Source organism: Heterocephalus glaber, unplaced genomic scaffold (genome assembly GCF_053883595.1).
Source record: "Heterocephalus glaber isolate CG9 unplaced genomic scaffold, H.glaber_assembly_v1.0 deba00000470, whole genome shotgun sequence".
Taxonomy (NCBI): Eukaryota; Metazoa; Chordata; class Mammalia; order Rodentia; family Bathyergidae; genus Heterocephalus; species Heterocephalus glaber.
Genome location: NW_028258145.1, coordinates 6,441,339 through 6,465,184, shown reverse-complemented (window position 1 = coordinate 6,465,184; position 23,846 = coordinate 6,441,339). Strand labels below are relative to the sequence as shown.

The 23,846-nt window shown below is 44.1% G+C and overlaps 1 protein-coding gene across 41 annotated transcripts in view; it reads right to left on the bottom strand.

Moving 5' to 3' along the window:
- Map4k4 (mitogen-activated protein kinase kinase kinase kinase 4) overlaps positions 1-23,846 on the bottom strand; it is a 163,572-nt gene that overhangs the window by 65,772 nt on the left and 73,954 nt on the right. For 40 of the 41 annotated variants that reach the window (XM_087203791.1, XM_087203734.1, XM_087203737.1 and 37 more), the window contains exons 4-5: positions 1,296-1,421; positions 15-125 (exon numbers count right to left, since the gene is read on the bottom strand). In XM_087203791.1, the coding sequence (XP_087059917.1) occupies positions 15-125; positions 1,296-1,421 (237 nt within the window). Of the gene's footprint in view, positions 1-14; positions 126-1,295; positions 1,422-10,178; positions 10,281-23,846 lie in introns of all 41 variants that reach the window. The other variant, XM_087203786.1, reaches the window with a different exon arrangement.

Sequence of the window (23,846 nt, the reverse complement as noted above, 5' to 3'; positions counted from 1 at the left end):
CCTGCTTTCCTCACCCTCAGGATCTCTCTGGAGATGTAGGCGATCCAGTCCTCCTTGAGCGTGTTCCCTTTGGTGTTCTTCACGAGGTCCGTGATGGACCCTGCACCACAGAACTCCATAACAAGCTACAGGACACACAGCACACATGGCAATTACACACATGAGAGAAGCAGGAAGTGCCACCTGGCCCTATGGCCCGAACCCCAGGCAGGCGAACCCATGAGCACCCACTCCTGGCACGCATGGTCCAGGAGCTGTGAGTACGCGGCATTCCACGGCAGGCCTGTATGGTGGCTCTGACCACCCACTCACTCGTTTCTCCTGAGCACTTGGGCATAGTGAGCTACTGTCCTTCAGCACTGCCTGATGACCAGAAATCGGAATCCATACTCCCCAACAGCCTTTCTCATGCTACCTTGAAGATGGCCTCTTTCAAACTACTTCATATTAACTGGGTTTAATTCTAAAGGGAAATGTGGTTTTAAGCTGTTATGTAATTTTTACCAACTGCAAATTTATAATATCTATGTGTTTGAAAAATACAATCACAACTGTATGTGTAAATTACCTAGAAAATGAACTGAATTGAATTTTCTACAATTTAAACACTGATTGGATTCAGGCAATGGAAATAAGGATAATTCTTCCTTCTATTTTCTTAATTTTACAATCTTTTCTATAATGGAGTTTAAAAGAATCATTAGGAAAAACATCACTCTTATCTCCCAGTTTCATAAGCACAATGCCTCGAGCCTGTCTAGCAGGACAGCCACAGATCTGCCAGTCTCTCAAGGCCATCGTCTTGAATACAAATGGGTTCACAAGAGACAGGGCACCAAGTTCAATTCAGGAAATTTCCCTGGCATGCACTGTTTTTAACTAGAATCATTAATTTTATTAATAAGTGAATGACAATACTTTGTCTCTCATTTCAGATGATTTTTTTTTGTAAAAAAAAAAAGGCTGAAATTTATTAAGCTTTCATATTATGTGGTTCCCATAAAGGTTTTACTTCATTACTATCAGGCACTTATTTTCTTTGCTATTTGCTCACATTCCTTGTAGAGGATGCCATTTTATTTCTGAAACATGAAGCTAACTTTTTGCTTGCAATGTGAAATCAACCTCACAATAAACATTTAGAGTATCTTCAACAACAGAAAGCAGCTGAGAAAGCCTTTGGAATCTTCCAGCCACTGCCCTTTGTCACTTCTCTCCTGCCCCACGCACAGTGGTTAATGCCCTTATGAACACAACCACAGAGGAAGGCCGGCACACACAGGAACACCGCCTACCCAGAGCTGGTCATCGTGTCCTGGAGGGCTCTTTTTAATGAAAGCACCATAGTACGTTGCAATATTTCTATGATGAGAATATTTCTTCAGCATATTTATCTCCAGTTTGATTTCTTCCTCTTCATCCTTAAGAAAAAAGAAGAAAACACACAGTTTTTAAGTGATGTGCCAGACTTTATTTTTCTCCACACACATATATATAATGAGAAAAGAATGGGAAGTTCCCCATGCAGGGGAAATATATGGATCTACACTCACTCCATCCTCAGGAACTCATTCTGTGGGATGTGACCAGAGACTGTGTGAGAGGAACAGAGAGGAAACAGGGAAGAGGAGGCCACAGGCCAACGCCCAACTGGCTCCTGGCTCCTCACTAGCTGTGACCTTGGGCCATTCACCCCACTTCTCTGGGCCACAGTGTGCTCAACTGGGACCCAATAAGGTAACTGATAATACTACTTCAGCTGCTATTTACTAGGAAAGAATGTTCTAGAAAACACTGTCAATACAAATAGTCTGATCCACTTAATAAGGCCAGCAAAGTTGTGCCAAGCACATGACTGACCACAATGTGGTACTCACAGAAGGCCCCCACCCAGGAAGAGGCTGCATTCAGGGGAGCCCAGCAGGAATCAGGATAAAACCTCATTGACCAGTACCACTGAGCAATATATTCCAGACTTGGCTCTTTCCCTAACCTCCTGGTTATTAAAGCAAGGTATGCTTAGGAGAAGCAGGTTTTGAGATACGGTGAGGGCAAGGAAGGAAACAGATGGTCACACGGATAAGGAAAGTCAACTGTCCTTTTTTACCTGCCTCCCTCCACTTCCCCTTCTGGCTAAACTAGTCCCAGGGTCACCATTCCCAGCCAGCTCCACCAACAGGCTGGTGAAACAGAAAGTCAATGCTATCTGAGATTCTCCTGGAAGCGTCCTGAATAACCCTTCAGGATCAGGACACATTCTGACTAGTTCTGATGTATCTTTTTCTTTAACCAATGTCTTCTAGGGCCTAACTTCACCATTCTAGGGAGAGTCAAGAGCTTCTACAGGCACTATGTTTTCATAGCCCACCAATTAAAAATCAAGTACACATTCTGAGGTTCCTGAAGACTTACATTCTGTACTGTCCTCTGTTAGGAAAAGCATGAACTATGCACAATGATAAATACTACACATTCTGAGGTTCCTGAAGACTTACATTCTGTACTGTCCTCTGATATGAAAGGCACGAACTATGCACATTGATAAATACAGTCAACAGATAATCATCATGCACTGCATTTCACTGGCTCTAAAGCGCCTCTAGATAAAGACATGATTTACCTTATATAAAGTAACCATGGCACAACATTCAGTCCAAGACTCCCACTGTACCATCTTCAGACCTGGCTGCATCTTAGAATCAGTGAAACACAGAGCAGCTTAAAGAGAATCAAGTCTGACTACAGCTTTTCTAATATGACTGAAGCATCTGAGTATCATCTAGAAATACAGGGATCAGATCAACGTCACTCATCAAAATATTTCCAAGGTAGTAAGCAGTCAAATCCTGAAGCATTTAAAACTGAAACCCCTAAAATACTGAGGGGAAATGCAATTCTCTCAAAAATTTTAGGATGAAGTTTATAGATGTTTTAAACATTTCTTCTTGCTTTCTGATTTTAAACAGATGATTGTTACACATCTTCTAAAGGCACTTAGCACCATTAATTGTCCTTTACTGTCTAATTATGAATGCCCACCCTTGAAGAAAAAGCACAAATATAGAATTTGCCAACTACTTCGAGCCAACTACAACTAGAATTCCCATTAATGACTAATGCTTATTACACAGTATTTTATGTTGTCTTTAGAGTAACAGTGAACCAACTTCTGAGTTCTATCTAGTCTCCTTTAGTCATCCATTAAAAACAAGTTTGGTGGGCTCATTGCAACACTTAATTCATACACACATACCACCTTACCACGACCAAAACAAACAACTCATTTAGCCGAAGAAACAACAGCAGACAGACTTGGAATTGGCTAAAACTGAAATTTAAAAACACTGCCACCAAATCCCACAGATGAAAAGAAAGCTGAGCTGGCAAAACTGTGGATGAAGCCGACACAGGCCATGTGTCCTCCGGACCCCAACTACTGTGCCCTTCACAGGGCTGTGCTCAAGAAATGCAAATGGAGAGGGGCTGGCTGGGGAGCTGAGAGAACCCTTTCCAAAGGGAAGAAAGGGAAGGCTCCCCCTCCTTTTCTCCAATGGCCAGGCAGCTGCTAGCCTCCGCCCCCGGGGTTTCATGCAGCTGATGCCGATTAGCATTCTGGATGCTGACCAGCTAGCAAACTCTCACAGCAAAGTCTTTGTCTGGCCTGGGATCTGCCTAGGGGATGGGATTCAGTGGCCTCCCCTAGCTGTGAGAGGAGGGGAGGGCAAACATCTGCACTGTGGCAGTGTTCACAGCAGCACTGGCTGTGTGAGTGGTCAGATGACAAGCCTCCCACTTCACCATCTGGGCACACGGGTGTGGATGATCATCAGCACTTTGTTGTTTGTTCCCCAACATCTCCTTACAATGCTGTTTAAACTGTCCTTACCTAAATACTCTCTTGTTCCATTCACAGTAGGAACCACGTGAAGAGAGACAGGCTAACTGCAGGTGAGCCAACTGCAGCCCAAGAGGACCTGGAAGGCTCTGAGCGAACTGTTTTTCCACCGGACTCACCTTCTTCACAGGATAAAGTTCTATACTCTATCTTTGCTAATCGGAAGGATGGCTCATAAAATGAGATACAGATATATCTAAAAGATTTCTGCACCAAAATGCACAACTAAATATACACTTTAAAAATAGCTCCTGTAAGTCCAGCCCTTTAAGGGGCAGGGGGCAAATTCAAACCTGGCCTGGGCAACTTAATTCCTTATTGAGAGCCTGTCTCAAAATTTTAAAAAAGAACTAGGGATGTAGCTCAGTGCGAAGGCCCTGGGTTCAATCCCCAGTAATGAAAAAACAAAAATAAAAAATAATTTTGAATATCCATTTCTTAAAGCCAGTTTATAAGTTTGTTTTAGTCAACTACCATCTTTATATGACTACAAAGTGGTAGAAAAATGAGATCACTTTTTACTTTGCAAAATCCATTACATCTAAGCATATTATTCAGTATGAATCAAGTTAAAAGCAGCATATTAATCACATTTAATTCTTTCATTCAAAGTTACACCACTTAAATTCACCAACTATCTGCATAAACAAAAATGAAGAGAACTATGCAGCACAGAGTCCAAACAAAATTAAGGTTACAAGATCTGGTCAAAAGAAAGGAAGGATGTGTTCTTTAAATTAACCAGCCTCTGCAGATCAATCACTTCCAGAATAAAAACCCAATAGGATATCACAAAAATCCATATAACCACAATAGAAATCATACACTCATGGTAGCTTGCTCAAGAAAAAACACTGTTTTGAACACATTTCAGACTAAAAGACATACTCTACTTCTACTACTGAATTAATTCCTTCTGAGACTCCACACCCAAGTGTAAAGGCTCTGAAGCCAGAACATGCTTCCATCTATTCTGTCCATGGGTAAGACAAAACTCCTACACACAAGGTCACGAGAAAGCCCTCTACAAAATCTGTCCCTTGCTGAGCAGTATAATGTGACTTATCACTCAGATGGAAATTAAAAATAATATGACAAAGCCAGGGATTTAGCTCAATGGTGCCGCACCTGCCTGGCAAGCACAAGGTCCTGAGTTTGATCCCCAGTACCAAAATAATAATAATAATGATAATAATATGAAGAAGAGAATCTTATAACACCATGCACCTGCACCTGGGAGCCTGAAGGAGGGCTTCAGACTAACACTGAATTCTGTTGGAGGATGAATATAATTCACCTGCAGAAACTGCTTACTGATGCCAAGAAACCACAGAGAGGCCCCAAACATAACTCTGAAAACCCCCACCAAAAAGCATATGATGGCCTATGATATGGAGGATCTTACAAGAGTCAAGTCAAATAAACAGATCACTGTTGATTTGCTCTAGGCTCTGAAAAGAAACTTCTAGATCTTTCTCAAGTTTCAGGTCATCAATGCCCAACAGTCATGTTCAGACCCTACCTAGAAGGCAAAATACCCTTGGTACCAGTGTCTTCAACAAAGTAACTTTAAAACATCCCTATTAGCCCAAAATTGAATCTTCTACCAAAAATGTTGATTATATGGAAACTTTGAGACCAAGATTTCCAAAATCTAAACTGCTCAGTGGTTAACACAACAGGATGTTCTTGAAATCAACATTTTGCAATGGACAACACAAGAGCACACAGTATGTTTTAATAACTACATTATGTTTTGATGAATGTACGACCAGAAGAAAAAAGGAATGCCACCAAAGATTATCGCTAAATTATAGATACTTTTCTCTAACTTTTTAATTTTCTACAATCGGCGTGTACTATATTTTACTAATTTGGAAAAACCAAGTAAGTACCAGTTTAGGACAGAGGAGTGAGCCCTCTGAGTTCGCAAGGAGCTTCTCCCAGGCAACTTCCACAGTCCGCCTTCCTTTGTCCCTGGACTGGGGTGGGGGTGGGGGTGGGGGAGCTGCAGAGATGGAGCATGAGGCACAGAGGCCTGAGGATCCTCCTTGAGGACTCAGCAGGTACCATCAGCCCTGCCCAAAAGGATACCACCTGAGGTCAGGGAAAGAACTCAACCCTGACTCTGTGCATTTGAACCAGCGCTCCCAGAGATGGAAATCAGCACCTGCCACCACCAACCACACCAGAAATGCACATCCACAGGCATTCAGGGGAGCACCAGTAGGTTCTGGCCCCAGAGAGGAGCCAAATTAGCAGAGACTAAATGCTGGTGATCTAGCTCTAAAAAAAGAAAAACTTTTTAAGGATCACTTTTTTTTTTTTTTTGGTACCGGGGATCGAACTCAGGACCTTGCGCTTGCGAGGCAGGCACCGGAACCACTGAGTTAAATCCCTGACCATAAGGATCATTTGTTTAAGGATTACTGTTCCCAGTAATAAACTGCATCCCAAAATGAATGTCAGGAATATTATAAGAATAAAAAATATCCAGTATCTAGTAAGGTAAAATTCACAACACCTGCTTTCATTGAAAATTGCCATGCATGCAAATAAGCCAGAACACACAGCCATAAGGGGGAGGGGGAGTCCAACCAAAACAGTCCTGGAAGACAGACTTAACCAACAAAAACACTCAGTAACCTCGGGCTAACCCTTGGGTGGCAGTAACTGCTCTGTTTTCTGGCCTTCTGCTCAGGAGGTCCTGAGCCCTCATCTGATCACCAGGAGGAAGGAGAGTAGTAAAATCCTCCTCAGAAGACAATCTTTCAAAGGTTGAGGTGTTAAAGTGAGGTGGCTGCAGCTCTGGCCTGGCTCTCAGTGCTCCCTGGATGACACCAAGTTTCCATACGGGCCAAGTTGGCAACAGGGAACCAGGCCTTAGTTTAAATGTGTGCACACTCCCACTGTGACTTCCAAACACTTCTTTCCTCTTGAGTCACCGGCACATCAGAGAGGGCCCCTCTTTCTTTCCAATGACTGCTTCGTTCTGGACTGAGGGCCATTTGGCTTGTGTCCTGCAAGCCTAGAGGACCCCCCAGAAGGCCCTCTGGGGGCCACCACACATGACAGACCTTGTCCTCATCTGAATGCCAAAGCTGCTCTCCACTGAAGTTACTCCAGAGACACTGATGGAGCTCCATAGACTTGAGTAACCCCGAAAGGAGTATCGCAGTGTTGAGTCCTGATAAACACTTTCAACTTACCAAACACCAGGTGACCAAGTTCCGATGTCTGGGTCCACTCTGTAGCAGCATGTTCCACTTGGTCCTTGTGGAAGGTATGAGCTGGCATGAACATGGGGCCCATGCCAAAACTTCTCGCCGCTCCTTAGATCCACGTGAATCATTCCGTCCTACCGCCTGGCACCAGTGACACCTTCAACCAACAAACCTCACCACCTTCTTTCTCCACACAACCAGAAAGTCACATAATGTGTCTCTCCCTGCCAATACTGCTTAGAAATATACCCAATCATGTGAAAGGAGAAAGCCAAAGGAACACAGAACCCAAAACTGCAAAGTCCCTAGAGAAATCCCAGCACGTGCCCAGCTCCTGAGGGACCTGGTTCCACGGGCCACCACCTGCACAGCACTTGGTGCACACACTAACCTAACAGAGCCCCAGGGGAGTTCTGCTCAAAGTAAACCAATAGACTCAGTTCCAGCCCTCGAAGTGATCTTCTTTGGGAAAGTACTGTACAGCTGGATGCAGGGAAATTCATAAAAATCCATCCCTCTCCACACTGAGCCTCACTCCAATAGTGCCACAGCCATGCAAGCTACAAGTCTCAGGCCCCAGAAGAACCCAGAAAGGCAATGAGAGCATGTGTTCAGGATCTCAGTGCCTTCCACAGCACTCACTGCCCCTCTCTACAGTACTGGGGACTGAGCCCAGGACATCTGTGCTAACCTACAACCACAAAGGGTCTTGCTAAGTGCTTAAATTGCTCAGGCTGGGCTTCAACTTGTGATCTTCCTGCTTGGCCTCCCAGAATGCTAGGATTACGAGTATCCCCTATAATTCTTAGTTTGTTTGGGTTGTGTGTAGGGTGGGGGGCTTGTTATATATTCAGGCTGGCCTTTAACTTCCAGCAATCCTCATCCCTCAGCCTCTCAAGTGCTGGGATTACCAGTATGTGTCACCATGCCTAGCTTAATTCTTAGTTTACCATCTGTACAAAAAAAGAAGCTCTTTGAACATAGGTACTCAGTCTTATTCATCTCAATACCCTTGACAGTACCTGCTACCCTAAATGTGTTCCATCATATACACCTTCTTGTTGATGAGTCAAAAACATGAGAGAAACCCAGTTCGGAGCTGTATTAAAACTGGAACTCTCACTCTCACTGAGAGCAAGGAAGAGAACATAGCTGTAAGAAAAACAGAACAACACCAACTACCCGTACTAAGGAAATGGGACAAGGTAGGGGGGTCACTGTACAGAGAAAGCAAACCCATTGCTACACTGGTGCACACATATGGTCTCTCAAATGGCATCTCCTCCTCCACTTGTACATACTGGTTTAGAGAGACCCCAATTTAAACCAATTAACTACATTTCCAAGTAAACGTGCATGGCAAAGACACTAAAGGGCCAACCAGTAACTTGAATCTAGGAGCACAGAGGATGTTAAACTGCTGGAACCTGCCCAACTGTCTTCCTGCAACCAGCAATGGGGACTCCAAATCTACCGTCTGCCATTACTCAGAAGCAGAAGGCTAAGAAGGGGCTGCGTCACCCTTCCTGACAGCCCGCGAAAAGCCTGGCCACTGCCCCTCCACTGGCCTGGGGGGCCCCTCAGTCCGCATATCCCACTGAGGGCACAGACATGTGAGAGCACACAGGACCCCTGGGGAGACGGACAGCGAGGGAGGGAGACAGGTGGCCAACAGGGACAGGAGGCATGAAGCACAGGGACAAGGGCAGCAAGCTACCCTGGAGCGTGAGGAGGCAGATTACACAGAAAGAAGACTGTGACAAGGGCCGGATAAGGAATCACACAGCAAACAGAAAGAGGCAAGAAAACCCAGGTCAACAGGACTCCATTCATCCTCTCAAGCCCAACCAACTGAGGTACAGAGAAAACAAAACTGTCTAATACCAATAAAGACTTCTTTCCTGCCAGGCTTGGCACAAGCTGCAGCCTCAGGTCAGGGTCCCTCAGCAACGGGCACAAGGTACACCCCATCCCACAGCTGTCCTGCACTACGTACTGCACCCTGGCCAAAAGCAACACACAGGAGCACTGCAGCTTCTGCTCACAGAACTGAGTTTTTCAGTAACAAAACTCAGATACAAAGTGGGGAAAATACTGAGTTTAACAACTGACATTTTCTAAGGTTCACAACCCCTAAAAAGAAAACCTCAAAACCCAAAGCAAAAGGAAATATATGTCCCTTTGGTTCAAGAGGAGGGAGGAAGTAAGGAATTAACCCAGCAGGGGCTTGGTGTTCAAGGTAAGATCCCTCAGTAGTTAATCTCACTCAAGACTGACATCCCTAATTACCCAGGGGGAAAATTATACAATCTCAGGGGTATAATAAGGAACAAATTTTAGAGACTTCAGTACTTGTTAAGTGGTGTTTTGATCTTCCTCAGATATTATAAAAGCAAGTGCCAATCCAAGAGAAGACTCCCAAAGTCCAATGTAAGAACTAAAAAAGTGCTTATATATTAACCATGGATATACATTAAATATCTGAAACCATAATGTAAATATATAAACTTACATTATATAATATATACACGGACATTATATGGACAGATAGATCCTGTGGAATCAATCATACTATGGAATCTTTTTCTAAACATTCTTTGAAAACCTGTATAGGAGCTGCCAAGAAATGCATCTCAGACAGAGCAATCCTCACAGAATCTGATTCAAATCAAATTCACCCTGATGGTTTGGCCCAGACTGTTTCTCCAGCTCCAGGTGAAGGGCGCGGCCATGTCCACAGCGTGCCTTTGGTGGCACTGGGCTGTACAAAACGGGTACACACCCACAAGACAATGGCACTTTCAGCTACTGCAATCTTTGGGTCTGCATGGAAAATCATGTTGGGCTCTTGGATCACTCACGTATTCTATGTCAAAAAATATTTTTGCATCTGATTCTTTGTATTTTCTCCCTAGAATATGTTATTTCACAGCTGCTTCAATTTTTGTTTCAACAGCTTTACTAACCTATAATTTATAAATCACAGAATTCACCCCTGTGGCTGCAGTGAGCTTGGTTTGGGAGGTTGGATGGGGCATGACAGACTTTGATTTTCTTACCATGCAAATAGATGGAGCTGACCAGTTGCCTTTGGAGGAGCAGAGGTGTGCAGTGGAGAGCACTCACCCAGGGCATGGGGCTAACCTTCAAACCCTGTGGGACTGGAGGCGGGGACAGGGCAACAACAAGAAGGGTTGGTTGCGCCTCACACAGGCAGGCACAAAGTCCCCATACCAGCTCCCAGCCACAATCCCCACAGCCCTCCTTTGGGTACCCTGACACCATAGTAAAGATACAGCAATGTGCATTCTTCCCCGCCTCCCACTGTGGACAAGTAAGAATGCTGAGGAACATAAGGAGGACTGATGGTCACAGAGATTTGGCACACTGTGGAGAAGGGTCTCTGGTCTTTGCGTTTACCCCATCTCACCGTGTGTCGCCGGCTGACTGAGTGCTACTCTCACACCGAAGCCCAGCCCAGGAAGCACGCCATCGCCACACACCACTTTCCCAGACACAGACAGACATGGCTGAGCCAGCCAGCCACGCCATCGAGAAAGTGGCTGTGCTGGGCTACAGAGGGCAAGAGAGAAGATGGGAAAGGCTGCTGGAGACATGTGAGCAACACTGCTCCAGTGCTGACCCAGCCCTGCACACCCACTGTCAGAGGCCAGAGACAAAGCTGCTGTGTTCTGCAGTTCCACACAGTGCTCTAGCTCAGGGCCTATGCATCCTTGCTCTTTTGAACAAAAACACCTGTTCAGTCAGTCACGCTCCAAATAAATAACTTAAGGAGGAATAAATGGCCAGGGAGTCTTCCTCAGCTGCAGCTTCAGGGAGGGAGAATCCAGCATCTTCAGGAAGTAGGAGAGGAGTTCCCGGGGTACCTTAAGAGAGAAACTGCTACAAAGGAGGCATCTGCTCACTCTTGTCTGAACACCTTCCCTTGACTGTTCACAAAAGTAGCAGTCACCAGAGGTGATTCACCATGAGGAAATACCACATACCTATAGATTCCCTCGACCATACAGCTGTTGCCAATACTGCCACTTTCAGAGATGTCACAATGTCACAGGACTCTGTTTTCATGGACCATCACAGAGACAGGAAGGAGCCGGACCTTGGTAATTTACCAGTGGAGACAGCAGCAGGGTGTTGTAGGCAGGGTGGGGCTGGGCCAGAACTGCGCTTGCTGGGAATTTTATCTGTGTGGTTGTATCTCCCCATCTCTGCTCTGCCCCAAACCTCATCACACACAGGGGAAGAGAGGACACCCTGCAAGTGCAGGGTCGGGACACAAGAGCACCAGCCTCACATACAGGGCAAGCAGCAGCAGCAGCCACAGTAGCGTACAGATGGGACCAAACTAGAACCACAGAAAGCACTGTGCACTCCGCTCCATACCCGAAATGGTGGGGAGGTTCTGGGAGTCAGCCACCGTGGTGGGGAGCATAAGATCCCAAAGGAACACTCCATCTCCTGCTATGAGTCAGCAACACAACCTGCTCTCTCGGGACTCTTGCAGGTAAACTAACAAAATTAAGCCAAGGAAAAAGTAACTAATCCTGTGCAAAACACGAGAAAAAAAGTCGGGTTTTCCCTATGTCTTAGTTACTCTTCTCGTTGCTGAGACAAAATACTGAACACCCACAGTTAAAGGAGGAAAAGTTTATTGTAGTTCACAGTTTGTAGAGGTTTCAATCCATAGCTGGCTGGCTCCAAGGCAGGACAGTGCGGCAGAGAAACAGTTCATGGCAGTAAACAGTGAAGCAGCAAGCAACAAGCAGTGACCACAGCAGCCCTCTATATTCTACCCAGGCTACTCATCCTTAGGGAGGGTACCACGCACACTCAGGGTGGGTCTTCCCATTATCCATGCCCAAAGTTATGCCAAACCAAACAGTGGACCAATTTAATAATCACACACCCATGATCCAGCCATCTCTGAAAACCCCCACCTATGACCACCTGAGGCTTTGGGGGGAATCTAGACACAAACCATGACACCCTAATAACCTGCACTTCGGTATCTCTTACCCACTAAAGAACTCTTCACACTAGCTAAGAATCCCTATTATATCTGCAACAATTCAATTCAGCACTGGCTACATGAGCAGCTCGACACTCAACAGCAGAGATGTATTTACTCACTCTGAAGCTAGCAGGACACTAAAAGAAACAAAACCAACCAACTATCCCTATGTGCCACAGTACGAATGGACCTCATGAACACATGGTAAGTGAAAGAAGCCAGACCAAAAAGCCCACATGGTCCCATTTACATCCAGTACAAACACTATAGAAACAGTCTGTTGTGTTAGAAATCGGGACAGTGCCACCTCTGAGACACCAGAGCATTCACAGCTGCTGGAAATGTCCTGGTTCCTGAGCCTCCTGTTGGTTCACAGGAGAGGTATATTCAGTTTTTGGAAATTTACTGAGTTTATCATTTGTATGCTTTTCTTTTTTTTTTTTGTATGCTTTTCTATATGCACACTATATTTCAATTTTTAAAAAAGGTTAGACATACAAAAACCACAAAAACTAGTGAGGATTATACATATGAAGGTACTTCCAAACTTGGTCCAAAGACAAGTACACAGCTATTCTGGAGAAGTGACTTCTTCCACACCTGTCCACTATGCTGACACAGCACCAGTGTATAAGGGAGAAGTTTATGAGAATGTCCAGACACGAAAGAAGCAAGGGCACAGGAGAAATGGCTGGGGTTCCTGTGCTCAGAGAAAAGGCCCCCAGGACACCATGATAACCACCAGCTACTGGACAGGAGCTGCCTGTGTTCAGAGGCCAGTGTCCAGCCAGCCAGCACTGGTGTCAGCACCAGTGATCACTCAGCACTGGTCACAGACAGAAGCCAAGAGAAATGACTTTCTCAGTTCAGCCCACCGTCATTTCAATTTCAATAACCGTAATGATTCTAAAGACCACTGAAAACCTCCAAGACAAACTTGACTTCGTACAATAGCCAAGGCTCAAAGGGATAGCTGTACATGTATAAGAGTGAATTAAACCTTTGGGACAAGATTATAGCCATAATATAGTCTGGGTTATGTCATGTCTACTAGCGAACAGAATCAAGACAAAGGAGAGAATGTGACCTCGTCCACCAACAATGCCAGTGCAGTAGTCAATACCAGTGTCTGTCTCTCTCCAGTCTCTTGTCAGTTTCTCAGTTTCTCCTCCCTCCACCTCCACTCCTACAGGCTCTCTAGTGTCTTTTCCTAGCATATTCCTGTACTACTTATAGGTCATTCATGGATCCAGAGCACATCTACAATACTGTAGATGTGGAAGGTAAAATCTCAGACCTAGCTAGCTCCCTGGTCGTGTTTTAGATCAATCACACTGAAGTCAACCCTCTTATTCATAAAGTTAGTACAAAACGTCAGAATAATTAGAACCCAATGATTTCTTGCTAGACATTTCCTACTTTCCTTATCTCTGTATATGATGCTAACAGGAAAGCAGCTCCTTAATTAAGCAATTAAAGCTTTTATTCTAAAACAATTTCATTGTCACACAAACTTTTAAGATTGTGTGTTTCTACCACAAATGTTCAATGGACACAGACAGCTTAAACTAGGAATTTCTCCTTTATCATATATATGGGCTGTTTAGTTTAGATTGAGTTTATATTCAGATCCTATGAAGAGAATTTGAACTGGAAAAGAGTTATTAGAATTAAATCTGGGGACGGGGAGCAAGAAGTTTTTGAAGAGGTTTTCCATCTTTAAAGGGAAAGTGTTTCAATGGAATGGGCTAAGGATATGGAAACATTTTCTTTCCCTCTGTACTGCCTCACCATTTTACTGTATCTCAAAGAATGCCTCATCATACAAAGTTAAGACTAGCACAAAGTTCCACTGTCAAAGTTTCACACCCCAACCACAGGTAACTTCTTTAAGCTTTAGGTTCTTCGTGTATAAAAAGAGAAAGGGAACTGGATGTGGTGGTACACACCTGTAATCCCAGCACTCTGAGAGGCTCAGGGAGGAGAATCAAAAGTTCAAGCCCAGCCTGGGCTACTTTGTGACTTAGTGAGACCCTGCCTCGAAATAAAAAAGGACTGTGGATGTAGCTCAGTGCAAAGGCCCTGGGCTCTATCTCCAGTACCACAGTAATAATAACAATAATAATTATTATTATTAATTAAAGGAGGAGGGGACACTATAGGTTTCTCATCTGCCTTCCAGTATAGACTCTGGTCATTCATTCAATAAAGGCTCATGCATCACCTACTATGGGCCAGGCACTGGACTGTCACTCAGGAGAACACATCACTGAAGAAAACCAAGATCCCTGTTATCATGAGTTCATATTCTCAGAGAGCAGGGAATATAGGGTGGGGAGGGGGGATGTGAAGCAAGGGATACACATCAAATATAATAAATGAGCCGTGAGGCAGTTATACTCTGCCACAGGCACAGGGGACACAGAGCAGGGTAGGGCATTAGGAGTAGGAAGGTGCCATTCCTTGTGTCAAGGTATAAAGGGAGGAAGCAGGCTATACAATGGTGAGGAAAAGGATTCTAGACACAGAGAGCAAGTAGCAAGTGGCAGGCCTTCAGGTGGGGCAGGGTTACAGGTAGGAGAAAGAGCAAGCAGGGCAGTGTGGTTGGAGTGAGTATGCAAGAGAAGTAGGAGCAGAGGTCTGAGAAGGAATGGGCTGGACCCATCAAGGAGGGCGTGAGCCACTGGACAGATTGACTCTGAACTAGGTAAGCCACTAACGAAAGGGTGTGATCTCAATTTGTTTCACAGCATCACCAGCTGCACATCCAGAGGAGACTGGTGAGATCAGGCACAGGAGCAGGTAGGGGCAACACTGAGGTAGGGAGGCAGCTGCAACTGGGAAGTAGGGGAGAAGAGTTCTATGCTTGCTGTGCCTAAACAATAGTTTATGTTCAACACCCACTTTTCTTCTAGGACTCTGAAGCGTTGTACATGACATCAGCCCTAGGAAAAAGAATCCAGGACCCGTGGCTCTAGAGAGCATCCCTGGTCTGTATGTCACATGTGTTTCTGAAGAAAGTAATTGTGTCCTGTGCCTCCATGGGATGGGACTCCTTCAGATGTCATCCCATGCACCTCTTCCTCCATGCCAATTTTGCTTTATGTCTTCTCAAATATAAAAAGATGGTTTGGAGTGGGATGATAAAAGGACAGTATCATAATCTTCAAAAAGTAACATTTGGGTTGTACCAAATCAGTTGGGTAATTTTTTTATTCACCTATTTACTTTACTTAGAAGGCATGATCTTGACTCAAAGTTATGGAATTAAACTAAAAAAGTGTGGACGTGCAACCTGCACCAAGGGTGCTTGTTAACATTTCATGGCATCGTTTCATAGCAAGTTTTCTCTCTTTTAACCTAGAGGTCAAGAATAGCTCCTTCTAGCGCATAATTAATCTTTCTATTCTACCTAGAGACTCAGAAAAGTATGTTCTGAGAGGTGCAAGCGTTTAGTAATTGTTTAAATGAACAAATTAGTGCAACTTCATTAATACCATTAAAAACAAAACCATGGTTTACTTGTCATTTCCAGTTCTAATGAACCAAAACTGCATCTGACCAAACCAATTAGTGTTGTCATATTTTCTAAGAATGAATATGATGTTCTTTCTTTTCCTTTTCAATATTTAAAACTATCTCACAAAGTAGTAAAGAAATGCTATGATTACTATGTAATGTGATTAAAAATATACTAGCATGTACATATTAAAATAAAGGCTGCCTCTAATCTTTAAAAGGGGACACTATGCACATCTTTTTGTCAATGCCCAAAACCCTTTTGGAAACTCTTTCTTTTGGGGGGGGGGGGGGGTACCGGAGATGGAACTCAGGACCTTGCGCTTGCATGGGAGGCGTTGCCACTGGGCTAAATCCGCGGGCCTTGGAAATTCATTTTAAACTGCCCTAAATCCCAGGGCCCTTTTCAGATAAAGCAAATATAAGCTGGGCCCCATTCATATGAGCGAAGGGCTCTGTCATGAGCGTCGAATTTTTCTAAAAGGGTTCGCTCCCACAAAGAGTTTGCAATCTACTACAATATAACAAACACATGGAATCAACATATAGAAACTGTTCTCTAAAAATAAAGTGGCAGTGGCTCACAGGGTGAGACAAAAGTGGTTGCAATGGCTGTGACCACAAAGAGGCTGAGGAAGCCAACTCCTGAGAAGGAGGACCTCTAGAGGAGGAGGCCACTTGGGGGGTGGCCCATGAGGAAGAGTGGCAGAGGAAAGCATCAGAGCCTTGAAAACAGAGCACTGAACAAAAACAATGCTTAAAAATCAGAGCAAGGAAACTTGTATTTACTGTGTAAAAGTTAATGTGCTGGTACTTTCTATCCTGACACAAGGCTATGAGGTGGGAATTATTAACCCACTTTACAGATAAGGAAACCGAAGCTTCATCCTGGGTAATCCAAGGCCCTAGCCTAACAAGAGATACAATAGTATAAGAGGCAGGATAGGACTATTAAAAAGGCCAGTTTTCTATGAGATTCACGAACTATAAATTCACATTAAAAAGTATTTATGAGCTCAAATTTATGTTCATAGTAATGAGAAAAAGGCTAAAACATTATTAGCTAAGTGACAATTCTAAGAACAAGACCCCAAAATGTACTCATTCTTTTCTAAAGATGAAATTCAAGTGTAAAAGTAAATAAGACTATCTCTTACTATTATTTATGTTAGCATTTCCAAATTTGATATCTGATTACCAAAAATGCATATGAAAAGTGATCTCACCAGAGTCTTCTCTACAAAATTACGTTAACTGTAATTTTCTTCAATAAAGCAACCAGTGTCATTTATCTTTCTATCAGCTTTCCTGACACCCACACTTAAAGGAGGAGAGATTTAATCTGGCTCCTGGTTTCAGGGGATTCATGGTCAACTGGCACCAAGGCAGAAACATCATGGTGGAAGGGTATGGTGGGAAAAAGCTGCTTAGTTCATGCCAGCTGTGAAATAGAGCAGGGGAACAGTGGCAGAGAGGACAGGGCAAGGAACCATATTTAATATCCAAAGTCACACCTCCATAAACCACTCAGACACTCCCAGAGGCACGCCTTTGTAATCCACTAAGTGGTTCTCAAAATGACTCAATTAAATTTAACCAACACCCTATCATATCCTTCCTCCAGGGTCCACAATTAATTAAAGATAATTCATCGAAGATATGACTACCTAATACTTACAATACAGTCAGTCTCACAACCTGTTTGGTACTACTACTCTAAAACTCAAATACAAACACTTCCATGGTGTTCCTGAGGTGAACTGGCAGACACCACGGTGCAGAAAAACAAGATTGGGATACTACTCTGGCAAAGAGCTATGAAACTCTGGGCAGGTCTATCACCACTCTGAATTCCAATTGCTGTCACCCATAAATAAAGTAAAGGGCCAGGGATGATCAGTGGTGCACGCCTGCCTGGCAAGTGCAAGGTCTTGAGTTTGATTCCTGGTACTAAATAAATAAATAAAGTGAAGCTTTTCAATTTAAAAAAAAATAAAATGTTTGAGGTAAAGAGCTAACCAGTTTTAACCCTCCTGTTTACAGATAAGAATGCAAGGGAGAAATTTCATATTTTATAAATTCCCAGTGATAGTATTAAGTTAGAATGAATTAATCCAAAACACATTCTATTTCTACCTAAAACAAAAGACCTAATTCTTCAAAAAATTTTGCTGTTCAATATCGCTCATAGTGTAACTTTTTTTAAATGCCTGAACAGGTACCATCTGTTGAACAGTTCAACTTGACTGTAAATTAACATTACTGCTTGTAGGATAAGAGAGACAAAAGCATTCAAAGAAAGAGGAATGAGATTTATAACAAGAAAAACATGGATTTGAGGCCAGGGCTTGCTCTTTCCTCTGGATAGAGGACACAGTGACATCAGTCTCAAAGCTGTCGTTACACGACATGCTTAATGCAGTAGATAGTGTCTCAGACAGCATACAATAAATAGCCAAAGTCATCTTTTATAAAACGAGTTAGTTCACTTCATCTAGGTTACTTTTTCACCAATTTACGTGCTTTATCACCAAGACTTAATTCTGTTATCTAGCTATATCTATTAAAACAAGGAGATACTAGGAAGAGTACAAAGAGTCCTCTGGCCTATATGTGAAACTTCTTTGTGTTTCTATTCTCTGTACCAGACTTGCATTTTAATGGGCCAAGGCTACGAAAGGTACCTCTTTAAGGAGGAGGAAAACTCAATACTTTTATGAATGAGCACAAAGACATATTGTTCATTACACAGGTGCACACACAGGTATGCAGAATATCTTTACTAAAATTCTCTAAGGATGATAAGATCTGAAATGCTTTGTAAGGAAGTAACAACAGAGGAGTTGGGAGAGACACTACTGGGTTCTATGAGGCACAGGGGAACCATCACTTCTCACAGTCATTAAACGTTTTAATTAAAAGTTAGTTGGTTCTAATAAATTTTAAGAGTTTTTCTTCAAAGAGTAGCATTACACTGGTATAAAAAAAAACACAACTGGTGATCTTTTCTCTGTCTACAGACAGGTAAGGAAAACAATCCAAACTGGGAAGTCGTGTCAAGGTCACTGAAATCAGATCAAAAACTACAAAGAGAAGCAAGCACCAAATAAGGAAATTGAGCATCATACAAGCATCAGAATCTCTGTCTGTAGCTAAGAAGGAAGGCAGCTTGTTAAAAAAATAGAAGACAAACTGTGAGAGGATGAAGGTGGGAGGTGGTGCACCAGGGCCCCTTAGAGCCCTGAGTGGTCCTGAGGCGAGTTGCTCAGCACCATGGAAGGACAGGGACCAAGTGCCCCAGCTGCCCACAGCCAAGAAGCCAGTAGTACGCTGTCAGGCCTACTGCACTCAGCCAGCTTCTAAGGATGGAACATGGGTCACAAGGCTCACAGGTCTCTCCCTCCCTTCCTTTTGCTCCTATTCTTGGTCTAGACGAGAATTGCATATTCTTGCACCTCCCTCCTACCACAGAAGGGAAAATGGTGAGCTCTGCCACTGGAGAGGGCCAATTCTGCTCTTCTTCCAGAATACACTGTGCCCCAAAGAGCACAAAAGGGTCCCGCACACCCCAGGGCCTAGTTCAGCAGGCCCTCCAGTACCTGTCCACCCAAAGCAGGGAGGGTGTGCTGAGTGCCCAGGGCTCCCTGTGTGGCTGCTGCCTTCTCAGTGCAGGCAGGCCTGGGTATTGTGGACTGTCCTCCCATGTCTCCATCAGCACGAGGCTGGGAGTACAGAAGATGCTCCACAGACTTTACCCAGAGGCCTGGCCCCCTGGCACTGGGAGGCATTGTGACCAAACCACGCCTGTCCCCCAAAGAATATACAAGGTTACCAACCAAAAGTTTAGTCTTGAGACTAAAAGGAAGTCTCCTTTGATTGATTTGCTAAAAACTTCAGAAAGGAAAAAAATGATCTAGATCAAATCAGCTTTCTCAACAGGGCTCCTCAGAACCTGTTGTTTACATAGGAACTGTGAGTTGAGCATGAAAGATTTTAACTAACAGACTTCTGGGGCCTCAAAGCAGAGTGCTGGCCTGAAGCTAGGAGGAGCTTTTGTCTAAGGTTCTGGTTCCATTAAGGCAGCATCTTCAAACCTGAGCTGCATCAGTCTCCAGTCGTGTGGCATGGCACCCGAGGCACCACATTTCCCATGAGTTCTCAGGTGCTTGCCGACCCTGCTGCTCTGCCAAACACACCCAAGAACACACTGCTTCACATCAAGAGGGTCGAGGAGCAAGGCAGCAGGGGAGACCCCCAGGTTGGCTGCAGTGGGTTGCCACCCTGTAGAGTACTGCCTCATCTCCATGTATATACTAACTGCCTCTCTTTTCTGCTTTAACCCAAGAATGTGCCATGCTCTGCTTTGCCCTAAGGAAAAAAACACAAATGCAGGTACCGCAAACTGCACAGCAGCACTTGAGGACAAGGCAGTTGGTCCACATCCAGGTTAAGTACCCTGAGCTTTTTAAAACTGCTTTTCAAATAAATGCTTCTTCATACAGTTTTGACTTCTGAATTATGTAAATGGTTTATATACTAAAAAATTAAATTAGGAAAAAGCACACCCTATGATTGAATTTAAACAGAAACTTGAACCAAGTTACCTAACAAATTCCTAACCACACCGAGGAAAGAATCACTTCTGTTACTTCTAGACACAGGGCTTGAACTGTAAATCTCCTTACCATACACACATTCTAAGGGCAAGGAGCACTCCCATCCATGTGCAAGTGAGGTAGTAAACAACATTACTGCAATTCTGAAATGACTGTGCAAATATACCATTAATTATTAGGAACCAGGATTTTCTTGAAGAAATGTATTTCTTGACTCTGTCTAGAAGCAGTAACACCTCAGAAGCATCAAGTACACTTAGAATCTGGATGCTGGTGTCCAAACACATCCCCAGTAAGCACAAGACAAGGTGGTACTCAGGAACTCGTGGGATCACGTAAGAGGCCTCAGACTCCGCTGGGACCCACCGGGGTCATGTCCAAGGCCCCCACTGCCTACTTCCCTCCAATTTGATTACATAATAATACCAAGTGTAAGTAGTAGAAATAACACTGAGTAAATAAAACTGCTTACATCTACAGCAACACCCAGAAAGAAAGGACAAGAAAGGGCAGGAGAAGGTGGGAAAGGAAACTACGGAACAATGCTGGCTGATGAAGACAGGCAAATGCCACTATTCTGCAACAACGACTTCCCCAGGCAAGGGGCAGCAAATGCACACTGAGCCCTCAGTTAAAGGATGTGGGACAGAAATGCCCCTGGAGACCACTACCACTGTGGCACACAGTGATGGCCTCTGAAGGACACCCACAGCAGTCATTGCTGTGACCAGGTGTGGGTGGGGAGCAGACAGTTGGAGCTGATGCCCAACGGGAATACCTGACACAGCCAGGGAAGAGCCCCTACCAAGTACTCCAACCTGGATCCAAGAGGCCACCTCACTCCATTTCCAGTTCATAGGAAACCTGGGGAAACTAAATCGAGAATGTGGACATTTTGCAAAACAACTGGCTTAACTCTTCCAAAAGTCAAGTTTCTTTAAAAAATGGGGTTGGACTATGATTCAAAAACTAGTCATAAAAACAACTGGGGCTGTCTGGATGCAGGCTAAAAGGTGGAGTCAATCCTCTTAGGGTGGTGCTACAGCTTCGTGAGGGCTATACTGAAGAAAAGCAAGCTCGAGTGCTATATGTCCAGCTCAAGTGCCAGGGAGTACTGGGGGATTACTTCCAATCACAGTACATATAACACAAAACGTAACATCTATGAATCTAAGTAAAAGATAGAGAATGTTCATTCTTTGAACAGTTATATACATATGGACATTTTCATAAGAAGTTGGTCATGGGGGGAGATAAGTAAGGACTTCCAACTCAGCTACTTCTCCAGCCTAACAGGGTCTTGCTAAGTCAGTAACATTGCCCAGGCTGAGCTTGAACTTCTGATCCTCCTGTCTCAGCCTCCCCAAGTGATGGGATTACAGGTGTGCATAAATAAACCCAGTTGGGAGGTATCAGTGAAATTCAAAATACAATTCTGTTCTCAGATAAACCTTACTTACAGCATTTACGGACCCCCCTGACAATCACTGGTCTGGCTAACTCACCTTTCTGCCTCACAGAAGACTAACTGAAAGTAAGGGGATAACTCAAACTCACAAGAGGGAAACTATTATCCCCTGATGAGGATCAGTCCCTTATGTATAATACAGTACAGGTCTCACATACCTGTAGTCCCAGCACTTGAGAGGCTGAGGTAGAAGGATCGCTGTGAGTTCGAGGTCAACCTGAACTACACAGCAAGACCATGACTCAAAAAAAAAAAAGCAAGAACTGAAGAACCTATTAAGAATTTAAACTACCAGAAAGAAGATAAAAAAGAATTAAGATATGTTAAGCACATCTACCTACTCTCTAACATGAATGTAAATATTATACACTGCAAACATGTATTGATAAAAAAAAAATTTAAACTACCAATTCAAGGACCCCCTCACATCAGGAGCACAGAAATGTGTGCATGTTAAACTGGGGGCATCTGGATGTGCCCACTGGACTCCACCAAAGTCAGCATCCAATGGTCAGCCAAGGCTGTGGACTGACACAGGGACCAGTGAAGCCCAATTTTCTAGGATCAACCCTGGAGTACAGTGAAACACTGGCTTATTAAGGCAACCTCTGCTCTGCTTTGTTTTGTGCATGTACTTCCATTATGACACCACAGGACAGTTTATACAAGATGCTAGCATGGGAAAACTGAGTCAAGGGTACATGGGCCTTCCCCATATTTCTCTGCAAATTCCAGTGAATGAATATGAATACATATTATTATTATTATTATATTATTATATTATTATAATTACTCTATGTAGCTCAGGCTGGTCTTGAACTCACAGCAATCTTCCTGCCTCAGCCTCCTAAGTGCTGGAATTACAGGCATGTACCACCACACCTGGCAGAATCTATATATTTTAAATAAAACAAAAACACCTTATAGATGTGTTGTACTAGTGTCAACCAATTTGAACACATCTTTAACACGCTCCTTAAACCTTTCCCAAAACCAATGAAACAAAAGGCTGCTTTCCTTCCTAAGAGCCCTCCAAAATGCTAAGGAGAATCAATTCTTAATACAACAAGACCCCAGGAGACCTGTACATCTCTTAGTTTGCCCCACAGTCCGTCACTACACCCCAGAGTGTGGTCTGGACTGTCGACTGGTCCCTCCGGGCACTTCTCGTAACAACAGCAGGTGAAGTGGGCCCTTGACTCCACCACCATCACAGCCAGCCCCAAGGCTGACCCACCCAGCTGCCACCTGCTGCTCCTCTTGCCTTCTGAGCCTGGCGGTAACTAGCAGCCTGCTAACTACCTCTTAGTTCGCCTCAGGAGTCAAGACCAGTCTGTTCCACAAACAAGCATCCACTTTTTTGCTCTGAGAGGAAAGCACACAGAACCCTGCTTCTCCCAGAGAGCCAGTGCCAACAGCTGCCCCTGGAGTGGATGCCAGAAGCATCAGCTGCAGGACCTCTCAGCCTGCATCCTCTGGCCCAGGTTCCAAGGCTCTCAACTTTGGGATAAGAACCCAGAGGCCTAGACAGGAAGGGCGAGGCGAGGTGAACCTTCGGGTCCCCTAGCCACCAGCAACACAACTCCAGTCCTCCCTAAGCATGGACTACAGTGGCAGACACTGAGTGAGACTCACACAGAAGAAGTGTGAGTGACAGGCAAATATAACAAATGGTTGATTGGGCTCTTTTTTTTTTTTTTTAAGACCCACCATCTGGTTTTCATTTTACCTGAACACGTGGGTTTTGCACTAATTATTTTTAAAGGTGAAAACATTTCTATCTTGCATTTGTTCAAAACTGCCTTGTTTTTCAGGCAAGAAAATATCTTCTGTATGCAACTCCACAGAAGTGGAATTTGAAACTGGGCCTAGAGCTCAGTAGGACAGCCTTCACCTGGCTGACATGCACACATCCTGGGACTGAGCCTCAGCACCACCAATGAAAGAAAAATAAAGTGGGAGACATAGCATCTGCTCCACATTCACACGTGCATTGCTTTATATCTATGCTCAGAGACCTGGCTGAAAGCAAAGAGCACAGCACCAAGAACAGGGCTCTAAATTGGCAGGAGTAGAAGGACCTCATACCTCT